Source organism: Nematostella vectensis, chromosome 14 (assembly GCF_932526225.1).
Source record: "Nematostella vectensis chromosome 14, jaNemVect1.1, whole genome shotgun sequence".
NCBI lineage: Eukaryota > Metazoa > Cnidaria > Anthozoa > Actiniaria > Edwardsiidae > Nematostella > Nematostella vectensis.
The window spans coordinates 14,749,725-14,767,768 of NC_064047.1; the positions used below are offsets into that span (position 1 = coordinate 14,749,725).

At 37.9% G+C, this 18,044-nt stretch overlaps 1 protein-coding gene across 4 annotated transcripts in view; it reads left to right on the top strand.

Annotated features, from left to right (window-relative positions):
* LOC5502865 (ribosomal protein S6 kinase alpha-2-like) overlaps positions 1 to 18,044 on the top strand; it is a 30,083-nt gene that overhangs the window by 749 nt on the left and 11,290 nt on the right. The window contains exons 1-22 of one of the 4 annotated variants that reach the window (XM_048721492.1): positions 81 to 271; positions 414 to 452; positions 565 to 687; positions 899 to 980; positions 1,324 to 1,404; positions 3,823 to 3,902; positions 4,175 to 4,281; positions 5,908 to 5,945; positions 6,680 to 6,759; positions 7,223 to 7,282; positions 8,768 to 8,838; positions 9,315 to 9,403; positions 9,763 to 9,827; positions 10,027 to 10,129; positions 10,209 to 10,288; positions 10,415 to 10,528; positions 10,982 to 11,056; positions 12,194 to 12,235; positions 12,644 to 12,691; positions 12,946 to 13,104; positions 13,207 to 13,445; positions 13,653 to 13,770. In XM_048721492.1, coding sequence (XP_048577449.1) covers positions 215 to 271; positions 414 to 452; positions 565 to 687; positions 899 to 980; positions 1,324 to 1,404; positions 3,823 to 3,902; positions 4,175 to 4,281; positions 5,908 to 5,945; positions 6,680 to 6,759; positions 7,223 to 7,282; positions 8,768 to 8,838; positions 9,315 to 9,403; positions 9,763 to 9,827; positions 10,027 to 10,129; positions 10,209 to 10,288; positions 10,415 to 10,528; positions 10,982 to 11,056; positions 12,194 to 12,235; positions 12,644 to 12,691; positions 12,946 to 13,104; positions 13,207 to 13,445; positions 13,653 to 13,770 — 1,950 coding nt within the window. In that variant the 5' untranslated portion in view covers positions 81 to 214. Of the gene's footprint in view, positions 1 to 80; positions 272 to 413; positions 453 to 564; positions 688 to 898; positions 981 to 1,323; positions 1,405 to 3,822; positions 3,903 to 4,174; positions 4,282 to 5,907; positions 5,946 to 6,679; positions 6,760 to 7,222; positions 7,283 to 8,767; positions 8,839 to 9,314; positions 9,404 to 9,762; positions 9,828 to 10,026; positions 10,130 to 10,208; positions 10,289 to 10,414; positions 10,529 to 10,981; positions 11,057 to 12,193; positions 12,236 to 12,643; positions 12,692 to 12,945; positions 13,105 to 13,206; positions 13,446 to 13,652; positions 13,771 to 18,044 lie in introns of those variants that run through there. The other 3 variants (XM_048721493.1, XM_048721494.1, XM_048721495.1) reach the window with 3 other exon arrangements.

Consider the following 18,044-nt stretch of genomic DNA (forward strand, 5'->3'; position numbering starts at 1 on the left):
GTCGTTTTGTGCTTCCTCGGTGAATCACTCTACTTCCGGTTCCGGTGTGTTGTCATTCGAGGCTATCGAGTAGTTTGGTCGCAGTACAGGCGTGGTTGCCAAATAGAGACGGTCCAGCTTCAAGCGAAATCATCATTCTAGTCGCTAGACCGCAACCTCGGAGAGCCTTATCCGCTCATATCTTGAGGTTGAATTATTTCAGCAACAGGCAAAAATGCCGCTTGCTTTACAAAATCCCTGGGAACGTATGCATGTTGCCGAAGTGCTTGAGGTTTGTGCGACACTAAAATTGACATTGATCATCTATTCGGTTTGTAAACCGGTCCGTGAGTGTTGAGTTTCGAATCACTTTTTCCTCTTGAGCAGCTCTTGAATTCAATGCGTTATCTACGCTTTTTTACTCTTTCCCTTAGAGCAATGATGAAGAAATGACTGATGAGAACAGAAATGGGGTAAATAGTCTCTCCCGCTGAAATTTATTGCACTTTTGCGGCACAAAATGTCACCTTGTACGCACTACAGTGTCTCGACGGCTCATCTTACAAATTTGCGATTTCTTCACAGCCGAACGAAGATGGTGCCGTAATAGACGTAACAGGAGAACTTAGCAAGTCTAATGCCTTCAAAAAAGCCGACCCATCGCAATTTGAATTGCTTAAAGTCCTGGGCCAGGGCTCATTTGGAAAGGTAACTCTTTCAACAAAACAGTCGCCATTTTGGTAGTGTTTAAATCTGGCGGGAAGTATTTCGCGATATCTATGTTTAGATACATCAAAACGTTAAGACAATCCGTTACTTCGAGCCTTTATATTGTGCTGATATTCTGTATAGATATGGGCTTTGTTTTTGTATTTTGCGTTGTTTTACATTGTTTATAGCTTGTTGTTTTCGACTACAGGTTTTTCTCGTACGGAAGGTTATTGGTGCGGACGCCGGAACGCTATACGCTATGAAAGTGCTGAAGAAGGCTACCCTAAAAGGTAAAGAAACTCTTATCTAGAAGACAAAGTGCTTTGAAAGTTTTTAGACAAACTGTCTTTAAAGAGGAATTATCGAATTAAAATTCTAGCCGTTTATAATCGCCATATACAGATCGAGTCAACCAAGTACAATTCGTATTACGTGTCACTCAAATTTTCCTCTTTCGCGGGAATAATACCCAATTGCTTTTAGGGAAGATTTATCGGTATTTATTGGAGAACAAAACCAAAGTAAAACACTTTCCTCCTTAAAATTGCCATTGAATTTGTTATAATGTGGCTAGTAATTTTGATATGACAAAACTATGCTAACAATTAATGAGGTTTTGTGTTTTTGTTTCAGTTCGAGACAGAATGCGGACTATGAAGGAAAGGGATATTTTAGTCGATGTCCAACACCCGTTTATAGTTCGCCTAAACTACGGTACGTTCAACCCCTGGCCCAGTTGGTTTACCATATTATAGTCGATATTCCGCTCGGAAGTCTTATTTCTATTTCGCGTTGAAGTATTTTATTTTCTAACCAAAATATAATATTATGATAAAAAACTTTGTTATGGAAATATTTTGCTTTTTTAATACCATTCTTTCTGTGTGTAGTTGCGATATTACTTGTTTTTTTACAATCAGCTAAAATTATTTGCTCATCATGACTAACAATGTCAAAAGTAACATGGCTTGAAAGTCAAACTGCATGTCATATTCGCAAAGTGCGTTCGTATTTTTCTCGCGATAACTAATTACAGTGTGATGACTGAACAATGTTTTATTCGAGCGACTATAGTGCATCTACCGCCAAATTGATTATTTTTTATTTTGTTTCTATGAATTTAAACAAGAAGCTTATCTGAATTCGCATAAGAATATAGAGGCGAAGATAAATTTTTCAAGAGTTTTTTTTTGTGGAAGATGAGATTGCTTGTACAGATGTCAACAGTACGGAACTTGCTCCGAAATGGCTTTCGCGACGAAATAAAACATGTTTCACGCCATTAATCATATTAAGATTACTGAAAAAGACTGTAGACTGACTGTTTTTAATGTGTTAATAAGTGAAAAGTTCTTGATGGCTTATTTGTTATTTGTCAGTTTACATCTACAGTCTTATATAACATCGTCTCCTATAAAATGGGCAAATTATTGACTTTTTTCCTTCAAAGTTTATATTAGAGTAAAGCATTTCGTTTGCTAATGTTCCAAATAATTTTAAAATTTTGACCTGACCCAATGACGATAGACTTTTATAAAATGGTATGTTTTTACAATTTATGAAAACTTACAACCTGTTATTCAGATATTCATGTTTATTTAAAAATCCAGGAACAAAACCCTTGAAGAACAATAAGTCCAGCAACTGTGGTCATAATCTAAATGATTATTTCCCATTTTCTTTTTCATATAGACTACTGTGGAGCATATTAATTTTTAACGTCAGTCAAACAAACTGTCTTGAGAAACGCTATGTTGTTCTATGAATCTTTAATGACTATTTTAAATCCATGTTTTATCGCTTTTTTTTATATGGCAACAACCACTTCTGGTGGAATGGCACATGCTGATTGGCTGTTGAGCGGTCCGGATCCTCCTGTATTGACCGCAGTCGTTACAAAAAATTTTCACTCTAGTAAATCAACAACAAAAAGGTTTTATTTTTTTACACTGTTTTAGTAATTTGTTGCCAGTTCTCTGCAAGGTTGAGTTTCAATTTTTTTTATTCAGACAGTGAGTTTTATTACATACTTAAGCTTACTTATATATTTTTTTTACCTTTCTTCTTAAACAGTTGCTTCTGAGAGTTTCGCTGATGTTCATGACATCCGCAAAGACATCCTCTGAATTTTTACCAACAATTTTGTTAAAAAATTTAGTCCAAATTGATCGTTGCTATCCACTCGAATTGATCCTAGAGATGATTTCTTTCACTTGAATTCCCCAGAGACAGTAAGATATATTCACTAAAATACTTCTTTTAAATGAAGATACATTATGCAGGTTAATTCATCAAGTGACTTGCCTTTATTCCCCGTATAAAGAGACGATTTGCTACCTTTTTTATCGCAAATAAAATTTCAGCAAACTTGAAATTGTCGTGCGCATTGCAAAATCATTATGGCGGGAAATTGTCATAAAGAAGACAATTTACCGTAAAGACAATTAATCTAAATTAAATAACATAAAAGAATTGATGTTTTCATGTGAAGGTCGGTAAAATCGGCGTAAAAAGCCTTATATTAAATAACCTTATAATAGCCTTATGATAAATAACTTATTAACCTCGCTTACTCGGTCCGTACTGAGAAATCTCAGCCCTTCGTCTTTTGGCACAAAAAGTCCACGGCTTAGATTTCTCAGTATGGACCTCCTGCTTGGTTAATAAGTAGTACCTATGTATTATGTTTTTTAACTGGTAAATATTCCAAGTTTTCTTAGCATTTTAATCAGCCATCCCGATACATCTATCAAAGTGATCTTGATGAACAGCCCCTACAGTGTGCAGGCATATGTATGTTCCATTTGGCTTGCATGCAGATTTTGTCTGTCATTACAGTATGTCCAGAAAGGAACCCAAGGAAACATGAAATGCTATCGTGGAAAGGGTGCAAGCTAAAACAAGAGTTTGAATTTGCCCTTGCTGCTGCCCTGTTGCTTGTAGCCAGTGCTCAGCATTGTTTTTAACATAGTCATTCAAATGACAAAACCAGTTTTCATAGTGATTAAAATGATAGTAACACTGGTTTCCATAGCCCTAAACAAATGGGTGCCTCTGCTCCTTTCTTCTCTCTTGTCTTACCCTTTGGCCTGTCAACTATTTGTTTCATTCCGTGTCTTATGACTTTTTCAGCATTTCAGACAGAGGGCAAGGTGTATCTTATTCTTGACTTCTTGCGTGGTGGTGATCTGTTCACAAGGCTTTCAAAAGAGGTATTTTCAGAAAGAAACATCACATTTCAATTTGGTTTATCTGTTTTCTTTAACACCCAGTCTGTTGAATGCATCCATCTAGAGCCTATATCACAAGTTTCCCTTTAAGACATGGGATAGACTGAATAATTCCCCTTTTATATTGATGGCTCTCGTTTAATCCTAAAGCAACTGTTAATCATTGTCAAGCCATATTAGAGCAGCAGGCTTTCAGTGGTAAAACAATGGGCCCTGCTATAGTAGATAACCAACTATTTGCTTGTGTTTGTTAGATAATGTTCACAGAAGAAGATGTCAAATTCTATCTAGCAGAGTTGGCATTAGCACTAGATCATCTTCATGGCCTTGGAATTATCTATCGGGACCTTAAACCAGAAAAGTAGGTTCAAATCAATAAGCTGTAAGGCCGTATGCCGTAGGCATAAGGAGGGGATGTGGTCAGTAGGTATAAGGGGGAGGGGGTGATCAGGTATTGTTGCAGGATTTCTATGAACATTTAATAAAATTAAATAATACCTCAACAAAAAATAATACCTCAACTAAGAGACTAGTTTGTCACAGAATACTTAAAATAGGGCAAGGAGGCTTTCTTCTTCTATCGAGCGGCAGTGAAAATTGATAATCTTATATCTAAAGAATTTCCCTGCAAAGAAGGGTTCGTCAAGGCTGCATGCAAAGCCAAACTCTCTTCAATCTTTTTCTAAGGGAATAAATATCTGGGACAAGTGTATATGCTAAGCAAAATGACTGAATCAAAGTTTCTAGGAAGTGTGTTGATACACTTCTTTACACAGACAACTTGGTGCTTATGTCTAAATCAGCAAATAGTCTACAGACACTAATCAATTCACTTAGCAAATATTGCAGTAAGAACCATCTAGAAGTGAATATCTCTAGGACAAAGGCACTTACCTTTAATAATGCCAGTGTGGAATTAATGGATGAAATTTCGATATTGAGACAGGGTAATGGAAAATGTCTGTATGTACAAATACTTTGGGCTAACATTTTCTGCATTTGGGAATTTCATAATTGGGAGCAAGAGCTAAAAAACTGTGCTTAACACATTGACCGCTCAACCGACCTGTATAAATGCATAAATGCAAAATAAACACAACAAGATGAAGATACTCAGGCATCAGTCTAAAGGATAAATGGTCTTGAAGATATGCATCCAACAAAGGTGTTGGTAACTACTCTTAAGCCAAATAATAGCACAGGTTCTTTGACAAATTTCAAATCAAACAAAGAAAGAAAAGCAGAATCACCCCTCTCAATAAAATGCTCAATATACCACACAAGGGAGAGAGATCAGCAAACACAGCTCAAGACACAAATAGATACCTTTATTCTGATCCTCCAGGTTCATTTTCATGGCCTCAAAACACAATATGTGTGTGATATATGGAGGGGTTTATACATGTCTGATACATGTGTGATATATGGAGGGGTGTATACATGTCTGATATGTGTGTGATATATGGAGGGGTGTATACATGTCTGATATGTGTGTGATATATGGAGGGGTGTATACATGTCTGATATGTGTGTGATATATGGAGGGGTGTATACATGTCTGATATGTGTGTGATATATGGAGGGGTTTATACATGTCTGATACGTGTGTGATATGTGGAGGGGTGTATACATGTCTGATACGTGTGTGATATATGGAGGGGTGTATACATGTCTGATACGTGTGTGATATATGGAGGGGTGTATACATGTCTGATATGTGTGTGATATGTGTAGGGGTGTATACATGTCTGATATGTGTGTGATATATGTGTGATATATGGAGGGGTGTATACATGTCTGATATGTGTGTGATATATGGAGGGGTGTATACATGTCTGATATGTGTGTGATATGTGTAGGGGTGTATACATATCTGCTATGTGTTTGGTTGGTTTTTGCTTAGCAGGATTCACTACATGTAATGATATATGTATATAATAGATAAATGTTTTGGCACTGTTTTGATCATTCATCATGTGCTACACAGTATTCTGCTTGATGCAAGTGGACATGTCGCGCTCACAGGTGAGCTATAAACACAGGCAATCCCTATGCATTCCCTTCTATTACTGTTGCTTAAATAACATTTTTGCATAGCAACTGCGCATGTGCAAGAAGCTACTCTGTCATTACGCAGAAAGAAATAAAAAGAGTAAGATTGGCAGCTGGGTTTTCTTGGAAAATTAGACCTTAGATATACTTTGAGATATGATCATTACGAAGGGCCAGCTTAGAATCACTTTATAAAGAAGAAAATATTTAAATAATCAAAAGATTTTCGGCTTTGTGAAACCATTTTTTATATATTCGCTTCTATTGCAGCTTGGTTGAATAAATTCAAACACGACTTTATTCCATTCACATTCCCAGCTTTGATCGTTAAACTTTATGTTAATTATTGATTCCTTTCGACAATCAAGTTGCAAAGCTTTATCGAGGTTCTCTGTAGGTTCAAACATATTTAACATATTTTATCTTTTATGAAAGAGAAAAGGAACTCAATTCAAGCACTAATAAGATTATTTTTTAGTATCTTCACATTCTGACTCAGGCTTTGTGGCTTAGTGATTATTAGGTCATTGCATCAGAATGTTTTATAAATCTTGGTTTTCGCTAGGATGTAAGTTAAGTCTAAGTAAGTTTCAGTTAAGGAATGCAAAAGAAACCACAAGGGAATGCTTGATTTCTTTTGTGCTTGAGATTTGACCAATTCTCACTTGAGTTGCTCTTGTGCCTAAGTATAGTAAATTTGTTTTCAGACTTTGGACTGTCAAAAGAATCTGAACATGACCAGAAGACTTATTCATTTTGTGGAACTGTTGAATATATGGCTCCTGAGGTTTGTGGCTATTATGGAATTAAATATCATCAATGCTTATCATCATCAGTATCATCATCACTATCACTATCAACACCATTATTACTATCATCTTATCATTATGATCATCCTCACAATATAATCTATCTTCACCATAACTATCTTCACCACTATCATCATCCCTATTGTCAACATCAAAGCCCTCATCATAATCACTCTCACTCTTCCCCCTCCAAAAAGAGTCTAACTTTCCCAGTAAAAGGTTTGCACATGATTGTGAATAGAAGTGCTTTCTTTTTGTACAATATCCTTTTTTGCCCAACTTTTTACAGAAAAGTCTGAAAGTCTATAATCGGGATGGGTAATAATGCCCCAAAGTTTCTACCTGGAAAGTTATCTTACAAAATTTAAAGCCCAACAGTAAATTCAGTTCTGAATGCTGATTTACCTCCCCATGGCACATCATCCCATTGTTTTTTGACAGGTAGTCAATCGTAGAGGTCATAGCCAGGCAGCTGACTGGTGGTCTTATGGCGTCCTCATGGTAAGTAGTTATATACACAGTCTAGCTAAGAGTTACCAGTCTCACATTGTATCGAGGGACGGCATCAGGGAAGTGGGTATCAAAATGTTCCTGGGGAACACCTTAAATTCTATACCCTCACATTTCAAATACCCTGTCCGTATGCTCAGAAAGCTCCGATTAATAATTGTTTCCATTATTAATTTTGCCTTTATTGGCAGTTTATTATATTGTATAATGTAGAATCAAATTAATCATAATATAAAGTAATAATTGCATTTACAATAGGCAAAGTCCCATTTGCTTTATCAAATGCAAAGCTTTATCATACCTTTTCCCATATAGGATCTTTTTTGTACTAAGCATGCAGGCAGAACATACAGAAGATTGTAAGATTTTGAAGAAATTGTGTGAAAATTACCTTGACTATGAATCTAATTGGTTATTTTCTGTGGTGAACCAATCAAAAGAAGCCAGAACAACAGCTGTTAGTTGTCTTTTATTTACACATAAAATTTACAGTACCTGAAAAGTTGTATCATATATAATGTTTAACCCTTTAACTAAAGTCTACAAATTATTATGAGTTGTGTTGTGTATCTTATGCTATATTTTTACATTCTTTGCTTTTTTTACCCTACTAAGTGCTAGAAATCCAACCTTAAGTTCAATACGGGTCACAAAACTAATTATATATGAAGCTTCCTTTGATCATTTGTGAGTCAAATAATAACTTTATATACCAAAACAGGTATATTAGGATAATATACAAAGTGGTTGGCTTATATGCCTATCCTCTAAATCACAAAATTTCAGGACTAGGCTCGTAATGGAGTCATCTGTTAAGCTCATAATATACAAAAAAAGGTCTTTTAGCCTTAACAGTTTGAAAGAGTTATTGATTGCAAATAGATCATTAAAAAATACTCGACGAATATCATTGACATAGTCGCATTCCATTAAGGTATGGGACTCATCCCCAACCTTATTTTTTTCACATTACTCACAAATCCTTAATTCATAAGGTAAATTTTTATAGTGGCCTGTTTTAATTGCTAGTTTGTGTGCCGAGACATGCAATCTTGTATAGATTGTCGGCATCTAACATTAGCGTCTGATAAATATTTTTCTAGTTTAAAATTTGTCTTGATCTTGCAATAAGTGCGTAGCTTTCCAATATTTTGATTTAACTGTGCCTGGGTTTTCCAAAATGTTTATATAGTGCTTTCTTAATATATTTTCCTAGGGTATGAATTTGTTGGCCTTCAATATCTATTTCCTGTAGTGTCTTTAAATCACACCAAGCAAATAGGGAATTGATAAACCTTACAAGGACATGTCAACTCACATAGATGTGAGTTGACTGAGACTGTCTGCACATATTCAGTAATAAGTTTACAGTTTCTTGCTAATCAAATTATATTTCTACCACATACCAAATCACAGCCCCCAAATAAAAAATTTGCAATCATAGCAATAATAGAATGTTTTATTTCATTGTTTTAGTTTGAAATGTTGACTGGAAGCTTGCCATTTCAAGGGAAAGACAGGAAGGACACTATGAATATGATCCTCAAGTATGTGCTTTTTATTTTATTGAAACAAGATGAAACGCAATTCAAACCCTTTTTAAACAATAAAAAGGAAATTGATTGTTGGAAAAGGATGAGGAATTCTACTTTGATTTGTATTGTGCAAATTGTTATTGATAACATGAGGCAAATATATTGTTACAGAAGTTATATTTACTCAGCAAGACTGTGAATTGACAAGTTTTACTTGTTATATTATGTAAACATGATAAAAACGCAGCGCTCCACTTGATAAAGGAATAGCTGTTGTGGCTAATTGAATGTAAAACACTGTATTTTTAGTTTAAAGTGTTTGTTTCGTTTCTGTCGTAGGGACAAGATTAAACACATCAGATAAAACACATTAAAAGGTCAATATAATGCCACCAGGAGGGTGAATACTGGTCTAGAAGTATCTGTTACTGTAATTCGTGCTTGTGAGGCAAAACATATTGAAGTATTTTTGTGAATATTATTTTAAGAGCAAAACTGGGCATGCCCCAGTTCCTGACTCCTGAGGCACAGAGTCTTCTTCGACAACTTTTTAAAAGAAACCCACTGAACAGACTTGGTGAGTCGACTTCACTTATATACACCTAGTGTTGTTGGTCATGTGCACTTTTATACACATAGTGTTGTTTGTCCTGTGCACTTTTATACACATAGTGTTGTTGGTCATGTGCACTTTTATACACATAGTGTTGTTGGTCATGTGCACTTTTATACACATAGTGTTGTTTGTCCTGTGCACTTTTATACACATAGTGTTGTTGGTCCTGTGCACTTTTATACACATAGTGTTGTTTGTCCTGTGCACTTTTATACACATAGTGTTGTTGGTCATGTGCACTTTTATACACATAGTGTTGTGTGCAGAATGCATGAAAATGTGATTTATCACCGTTTTATTGTTGTTTTGATGCGCTGTAGGTGCGGGGGATCTTGGGATTGAGGACATCAAGAAGCATCCATTTTTCAGCACAATCAACTGGGAGGTACAATGCTAATATTTGTACTGCATTTTCTGTTGCTGTTGTTTTGTTAGAATCCTAACTCTATAGTGGATCGCGGCGGGGAGGGGCGGGGGGGGAGGGTGGGAGGGAGGGTGTAGTGCAGAGAATGTTGTCAGCATATTTTCCACAATGTTTTTTACTTATTTTAGACTTAGCTTACTATTTTTTCTTGTTATTCTAGCTGTTGTACAAACGAGAAATTAAACCGCCTTTTAAGCCTGCTGCGGGTCGAGCGGATGATGCCTTTTACTTTGATCCGGAGTTCACGTCCAAGACCCCACAAGGTGCCTGGGTGTATTTATCTGTAACTCTCGGTGCAGATGTCAATTAAATGTTATTAAATGTATCATGTTCATATTTCAGACTCACCCGCTGTTCCACCGAGCGCGACATGTCATCAGCTTTTTCGTGGGTTCAGTTACGTCGCCCCAGATATAGTTGAGGTATGGTCACGTCAAATCTCCCTTTAACATAGTAGTTGTCAAATAACTGTTGTTGTCAATTGTTGTGTAAGCGTGGGCATGTTCTTTTTACTTTTGAAACGCGTGTTTTTTTTTTCTGCTGCCCAGGATAACGGACCAAGTAACAAAGCTGAACACATGGAGGTGGAGACAAGGGGTCCTGCTGCCCGTGCTTTTCCAATCCGAACAACATGCATTCTGGACGAGTACGAAATCAAAGAGGTAACTTTCAGACAGCTTTTGTTTATTCTCAGCTTTACTAACTGTTATTTTTCTAATCATTTAAAAGGGACTGGTTCTGATTAGTATGCCACTGTGGCATACTAATCAGAACCAGTCCCTTTTTACTGATTAGTTAATGATAAAAGCAAAATATAAATATATATATATATACAGGCATTATATATATATATATATAATGCGTGTGTGGAGAACAGTACTCAATATATCTTGGTTTGTAGGAAAAAACACACGAACTACCGTTTTATCTCTACAAGCCTGTTTCGTGGTTGCCCACTCATCGTCTCAAAGATGACATTGCTTGCAATAATACTGTTAATATTAAATTTTTTTTGTTTAGCGTAATTCTAGAGGATGAGGAAAATGGACAATTCTGAGAAAAGACTAGCAGATACTTTCCCCATTAAATTCTTTATTCTTAAACCCCCTTTTTAGGAAATAGGCAAAGGGGCGTACTCATCGTGCCGGAGATGTGTGAACAAGGCTGATGGAAAAGAGTATGCTGTCAAGGTACAAGTACAAGTACCTTAAACCCTCGCAATACTACAATAGTGTTACTTCCACTCACTATCCTTTTAATGTCAGGGTCCACCTATTGGCAGGTGTGACGGTGCATTCAATCCCGAATTTTAGATAACTCTATAGACCGTTATAGCAGCGCTAGATCTCTTTATGCATCTTAAACACCCCACAATACTACTAGCGTTTTTGAAAGTTACAGCCTGGCACAAGAGGGATTTAGTGATTGAATGTCCTCACAACCGAGGGATGATTACTTTAAGTCGCAACGCCCGAGGTTGAGGGGACATTTAATCTCTAAATTCCCCGAGATGCCATGCTAAAACTTTGTAATACCATGACCACAGAGGAAATAAACTCGAAACTACAGGTAATCTAAGGATGGATAAGCGAACACTGCCTAATAAATCGGCACCTTTGTATGCATTGTTTTTTTACTTCTCTAGAGACCACCCTATTTAATTGCACAAACAATCTGAAATATTCCCTCAGATACCCTGAAATATACCCTCAAAAATATTTAAATAGAAATACAATCAGCACTACAGTTTTGGTCTTTGACGTCATATGCATACAGAAATCAAATCATCCCACATTGATCTAGTATAATGTTGTTCAGGTATCACAAGATCAAGTACTCCTCTTAGCGCTTCTATTTGTTTCCCTGGTGGAAACTTGAAGACAAGCATTTTGGCTCTAAATTTCGCTAAAGCACTGATGTAGAGGGAAAGATTCTTTTGTCTTTTTCTAAATTTTCCTCATCATTTATGCATGAGGGAAATTTAAAACCATCTTTTCTTTAGAGGGAATTTCGCTAGTATTCATCCCTCAAAAAAAAAAAAAGAATGAGAGGATCATGGTATGATTTTAGATAAGTTTATGCCGGTATAGCACTGATCTCTTTATCCATCTCAACACCCCACAATACTACTAGCGTTATTTTAGATCACTTTATAGACCGGTATAGCGCTGATCTCTTTATAAGTCATGGAAGACCTATATAGATATTATCATGCCCTCTTCTCAAAGGGTGGCAGGTGATGTTATCTATGGAACATCGGGTGTCTTTTAGAAGTTGTATGAAGTTGTAAACTTTATTAACTTTAACGTGTAGTTACCCTTTTCTAGATCTTTGAGAAACCGAAAAAGGATCCAAGCGAGGAAATGGAGGTGAGTTGAGAAAAGATTGGGAAGTTTCTATTACTGCAATTTGGGGTATTTTTGGAATTTTAGCATTCTAATTGACAGGACTTATAAAATACCATTATAAAACAACACTTATAAAATACCATTATAAAACAACACTTATAAAATACCATTATAAAACAACACTTATAAAATACCATTATAAAACAACACTTATAAAATACCATTATAAAACAACACTTATAAAATACCATTATAAAACAACACTTATAAAATACCATTATAAAACAACACTTATAAAATACTGAATGTAATAAACTAGCTGAAGGAAGAAGTCACATTGGAAATATTTGGCGAAAAAAGGGGCAGCAGAGAAAGGTGTAGTTTTAATTTAATTTCTTTTTATTTACTTTGTGTTTATTTAATTCTCAGATCCTCTTACGCTTTGGGCACCACCCTAATATTGTCCATCTAAGAGACGTAAGTTTTCAAAGTCAATTCTCAGGCAAAAAAGAATTGAAAATATTAATATCCCACTTTGGGCAATCAAGAAAGCCTCACATCCATCACCTGAATTACCAGCACTTTCTACCCTGTATGTGCCTTCCCATGAATACCAGCACTTACTACCCTGTATGTGCCTTCCCATGAATACCAGCACTTACTGGTAGTCAATAATGGAAGAGTTGTATAGTTGAATATGGAAGAGCTGACTTAAATTAATAATGTTTTAGGCATATGAAGCGGGTAAACAAGTGTATATTGTGATGGAGTTGATGAGAGGTGGAGAATTACTTGACAGAATACTCAAGCACAAATGTCTCTCTGAGCGAGAAGCCGGCAACATCATGTACACACTTACGTCAACTATCGCTTTCTTGCACGAGGAAGGGGTGAGTTGTAAACCATTGCATCAACAATCGCTTTCTCTCTTGAGAAAGGGGCTAGTTTATAATGTACACATCACTGGACTCTAACAATATTACATCATTTAGGTTGTACACCGGGATTTAAAGCCCAGTAACATCATGTATGCTGATGACAGTGGAACACCCGAGTCCTTGCGAATTGTTGACTTTGGCTTTGCCAAACAAATGCGTGCAACAAACGGACTGCTCATGACCCCATGTTACACTGCGAACTTTGTGGCCCCTGAGGTACTAAAGAAGCAGGGGTACGATGCAGCATGCGATATATGGAGCCTTGGGGTACTCCTGTATACTATGCTCTCGGGGTAGGTTTTCTGTAAGGTTTTTTGTGTTGCTATTCCTTTACGTTGCTATCTGAGATATATACCTAATGTAGTAAGTGGTATCCTATTAAATTATTGACAACTGTTCAACCACTATTGTAAGTTCTCTGAATGTTGAATAGAAAAAGGGATGGTGTTGAGACAAAAAAAACTAGTATATTAATATATCTCTAACTTGTTTGTTCTCAGTCTAACACCTTTTGCTGTTGGACCCGAAGACACACCCTCTGTCATTCTCAAGCGGATTGGCGAGGGAAAGTACTCCCTAGTAGGCGGCCCCTGGGATGCAGCCTCAGACCTAGCCAAGGTAAAATAACCCTTTACCTGGTATCACACCTAGCCAAGGTAGAATAACCCTTTACCTGGTATCACACCTAGCCAAGGTAAAATAACCCTTTACCTGGTATCACGCCTAGCCAAGGTAGAATAACCCTTTACCTGGTATCACACCTAGCCAAGGTAAAATAACCCTTTACCTGGTATCACACCTAGCCAAGGTAAAATAACCCTTTACCTGGTATCACACCTAGCCAAGGTAAAATAACCCTTTACCTGGTATCACACCTACTCAAGGTAGAATAACACTTTACCTGGTATTACACCTAGCCAAGGTAAAATAACCCTTTACCTGGTATCACACCTAGCCAAGGTAGAATAACCCTTTACCTGGTATCACACCTAGCCAAGGTAGAATAACCCTTTACCTGGTATCACACCTACTCAAGGTAGAATAACCCTTTACCTGGTATCACACCTACTCAAGGTAGAATAAGCCTTTACCTGGTATCACACCTACTCAAGGTAAAATAAGCCTTTACCTGGTATCACACCTAGCCAAGGTAAAATAAGCCTTTACCTGGTATCACACCTAGCCAAGGTAAAATAACCCTTTACCTGGTATCACACCTAGCCAAGGTAGAATAACACTTTACCTGGTATCACACCTAGCCAAGGTAGAATAACCCTTTACCTGGTATCACACCTAGCCAAGGTAGAATAACACTTTACCTGGTATCACACCTAGCCAAGGTAGAATAACACTTTACCTGGTATCACACCTAGCCAAGGTAGAATAACCCTTTACCTGGTATCACACCTACTCAAGGTAGAATAACCCTTTACCTGGTATCACACCTACTCAAGGTAGAATAACCCTTTACCTGGTATCACACCTACTCAAGGTAGAATAAGCCTTTACCTGGTATCACACCTACTCAAGGTAGAATAAGCCTTTATCTGGTATCACACCTAGCCAAGGTAAAATAACCCCTTACCTGGTATCACACCTAGCCAAGGTAAAATAACCCTTTACCTGGTATCACGCCTAGCCAAGGTAGAATAACCCTTTACCTGGTATCACACCTAGCCAAGGTAAAATAACCCTTTACCTGGTATCACACCTACTCAAGGTAGAATAACCCTTTACCTGGTATCACACCTACTCAAGGTAGAATAAGCCTTTACCTGGTATCACACCTACTCAAGGTAAAATAAGCCTTTACCTGGTATCACACCTAGCCAAGGTAAAATAAGCCTTTACCTGGTATCACACCTAGCCAAGGTAAAATAAGCCTTTACCTGGTATCACACCTAGCCAAGGTAGAATAACACTTTACCTGGTATCACACCTAGCCAAGGTAGAATAACCCTTTACCTGGTATCACACCTAGCCAAGGTAGAATAACACTTTACCTGGTATCACACCTAGCCAAGGTAGAATAACCCTTTACCTGGTATCACACCTACTCAAGGTAGAATAACCCTTTACCTGGTATCACACCTACTCAAGGTAGAATAAGCCTTTACCTGGTATCACACCTACTCAAGGTAGAATAAGCCTTTACCTGGTATCACACCTAGCCAAGGTAGAATAACCCTTTACCTGGTATCACACCTAGCCAAGGTAGAATAACCCTTTACCTGGTATCACACCTACTCAAGGTAGAATAACCCTTTACCTGGTATCACACCTACTCAAGGTAGAATAACCCTTTACCTGGTATCACACCTACTCAAGGTAGAATAAGCCTTTACCTGGTATCACACCTACTCAAGGTAGAATAAGCCTTTATCTGGTATCACACCTAGCCAAGGTAAAATAACCCCTTACCTGGTATCACACCTAGCCAAGGTAAAATAACCCTTTACCTGGTATCACGCCTAGCCAAGGTAGAATAACCCTTTACCTGGTATCACACCTAGCCAAGGTAAAATAACCCTTTACCTGGTATCACACCTACTCAAGGTAGAATAACCCTTTACCTGGTATCACACCTACTCAAGGTAGAATAACCCTTTACCTGGTATCACACCTACTCAAGGTAGAATAACCCTTTACCTGGTATCACACCTACTCAAGGTAAAATAAGCCTTTACCTGGTATCACACCTAGCCAAGGTAAAATAAGCCTTTACCTGGTATCACACCTAGCCAAGGTAGAATAACACTTTACCTGGTATCACACCTAGCCAAGGTAGAATAACACTTTACCTGGTATCACACCTAGCCAAGGTAGAATAACACTTTACCTGGTATCACACCTAGCCAAGGTAGAATAACACTTTACCTGGTATCACACCTAGCCAAGGTAGAATAACCCTTTACCTGGTATCACACCTACTCAAGGTAGAATAACCCTTTACCTGGTATCACACCTAGCCAAGGTAAAATAACCCCTTACCTGGTATCACACCTAGCCAAGGTAAAATAACCCTTTACCTGGTATCACGCCTAGCCAAGGTAGAATAACCCTTTACCTGGTATCACACCTAGCCAAGGTAAAATAACCCTTTACCTGGTATCACACCTAGCCAAGGTAAAATAACCCTTTACCTGGTATCACACCTAGCCAAGGTAAAATAACCCTTTACCTGGTATCACGCCTAGCCAAGGTAAAATAACCCTTTACCTGGTATCACGCCTAGCCAAGGTAGAATAACCCTTTACCTGGTATCACGCCTAGCCAAGGTAGAATAACCCTTTACCTGGTATCACACCTAGCCAAGGTAAAATAACCCTTTACCTGGTATCACACCTAGCCAAGGTAGAATAAGCCTTTACCTGGTATCACACCTAGCCAAGGTAGAATAAGCCTTTACCTGGTATCACACCTAGCCAAGGTAAAATAACCCTTTACCTGGTATCACACCTAGCCAAGGTAGAATAACCCTTTACCTGGTATCACACCTAGCCAAGGTAGAATAACCCTTTACCTGGTATCACACCTAGCCAAGGTAGAATAACCCTTTACCTGGTATCACACCTACTCAAGGTAGAATAACCCTTTACCTGGTATCACACCTAGCCAAGGTAGAATAACACTTTACCTGGTATCACACCTAGCCAAGGTAGAATAACCCTTTACCTGGTATCACACCTAGCCAAGGTAGAATAACCCTTTACCTGGTATCACACCTACTCAAGGTAGAATAACCCTTTACCAGGTATCACACCTACTCAAGGTAGAATAACCCTTTACCTGGTATCACACCTACTCAAGGTAGAATAACCCTTTACCTGGTATCACACCTACTCAAGGTAGAATAAGCCTTTACCTGGTATCACACCTACTCAAGGTAGAATAAGCCTTTACCTGGTATCACACCTAGCCAAGGTAAAATAACCCCTTACCTGGTATCACACCTAGCCAAGGTAAAATAACCCTTTACCTGGTATCACGCCTAGCCAAGGTAGAATAACCCTTTACCTGGTATCACACCTAGCCAAGGTAGAATAACCCTTTACCTGGTATCACACCTAGCCAAGGTAAAATAACCCTTTACCTGGTATCACACCTAGCCAAGGTAGAATAACCCTTTACCTGGTATCACACCTAGCCAAGGTAGAATAAGCCTTTACCTGGTATCACACCTAGCCAAGGTAGAATAAGCCTTTACCTGGTATCACACCTAGCCAAGGTAGAATAAGCCTTTACCTGGTATCACACCTAGCCAAGGTAGAATAAGCCTTTACCTGGTATCACACCTAGCCAAGGTAGAATAACCCTTTACCTGGTATCACACCTAGCCAAGGTAGAATAACCCTTTACCTGGTATCACACCTACTCAAGGTAGAATAAGCCTTTACCTGGTATCACACCTACTCAAGGTAGAATAAGCCTTTACCTGGTATCATACCTACTCAAGGTAGAATAAGCCTTTACCTGGTATCACACCTAGCCAAGTTAAAATAAGCCTTTACCTGGTATCACACCTAGCCAAGTTAAAATAAGCCTTTACCTGGTATCACACCTAGCCAAGGTAAAATAACCCTTTACCTGGTATCACACCTAGCCAAGGTAGAATAACCCTTTACCTGGTATCACACCTAGCCAAGGTAGAATAACCCTTTACCTGGTATCACACCTAGCCAAGGTAGAATAACCCTTTACCTGGTATCACACCTACTCAAGGTAGAATAACACTTTACCTGGTATCACACCTACTCAAGGTAGAATAACACTTTACCTGGTATCACACCTACTCAAGGTAGAATAACCCTTTACCTGGTATCACACCTACTCAAGGTAGAATAACCCTTTACCTGGTATCACGCCTAGCCAAGGTAAAATAACCCTTTACC